The sequence below is a fragment of the Eimeria mitis genome, genomic scaffold, assembly GCF_000499745.2.
Source record: "Eimeria mitis Houghton genomic scaffold, Emh_scaff4693, whole genome shotgun sequence".
NCBI lineage: Eukaryota > Apicomplexa > Conoidasida > Eucoccidiorida > Eimeriidae > Eimeria > Eimeria mitis.
The window spans coordinates 841-1,421 of NW_013572996.1; the positions used below are offsets into that span (position 1 = coordinate 841).

General features: G+C 59.7%; 1 protein-coding gene across 1 annotated transcript in view; it reads left to right on the top strand.

Annotated features, from left to right (window-relative positions):
• Positions 1–581, top strand: part of EMH_0077070 (uncharacterized protein) — a gene marked incomplete at both ends in the record, with an annotated part of 1,426 nt that overhangs the window by 186 nt on the left and 659 nt on the right. Inside the window, 2 exons of the mRNA XM_013499800.1 lie at positions 25–263; positions 511–579. Coding sequence (XP_013355254.1) covers positions 25–263; positions 511–579 — 308 coding nt within the window. The remainder of the gene's footprint in view (positions 1–24; positions 264–510; positions 580–581) is intronic.

Sequence of the window (581 nt, forward strand, 5' to 3'; positions counted from 1 at the left end):
TTGCTGTGTATGTGTTGTCTTCAGGGTGTGCTGTGGGGCCGCACAGCGACGCCCCGCCGCAGCACCCATCGCCTGCTGCTGCTGCTGCTGCGGCTGCTGCTGCATCAGCACCAAAGCCAGTAGCAACAGCAGCAGCAACAGCAGCAACTGCAGCAACAGCAGCAACAGCAGCAACAGAGGCCCCGCGCAGCATAGAGGAGTTCAACAAGCAGCAGCAGCTGAAGGAGCAACAGCAGCAGCAGCAGCAGCAGCAAGTGCAGCAAGTCAGTGGGCCCGTGCCTTAGCTATTGTCTCTGCTGCTGCTGCTGTTGCTGCTTCTGCTGCTGCTGCTATTGCTGCTGCTGTTGCTGCTGCTGCTGCTATTGCTGCTGCTGCTGCTGTTGCTGCTGCAGCTCCAGCGCAAGTGCAAGCTTACAGAACCGTCGCAGCACCACTTGCTGCTGCTGCTGCTGCTGGCATCACCCCTGCTGCTGCTGCTGCTGCTGCTGCTGCTTTGTTTGTGTGCTGCAGACGGAAGTGCCTTGGGTAGGCGAAGGAACACATTCAGCAGCAGCAGCAGCAGCAACAGCAGCAGCAGCAAC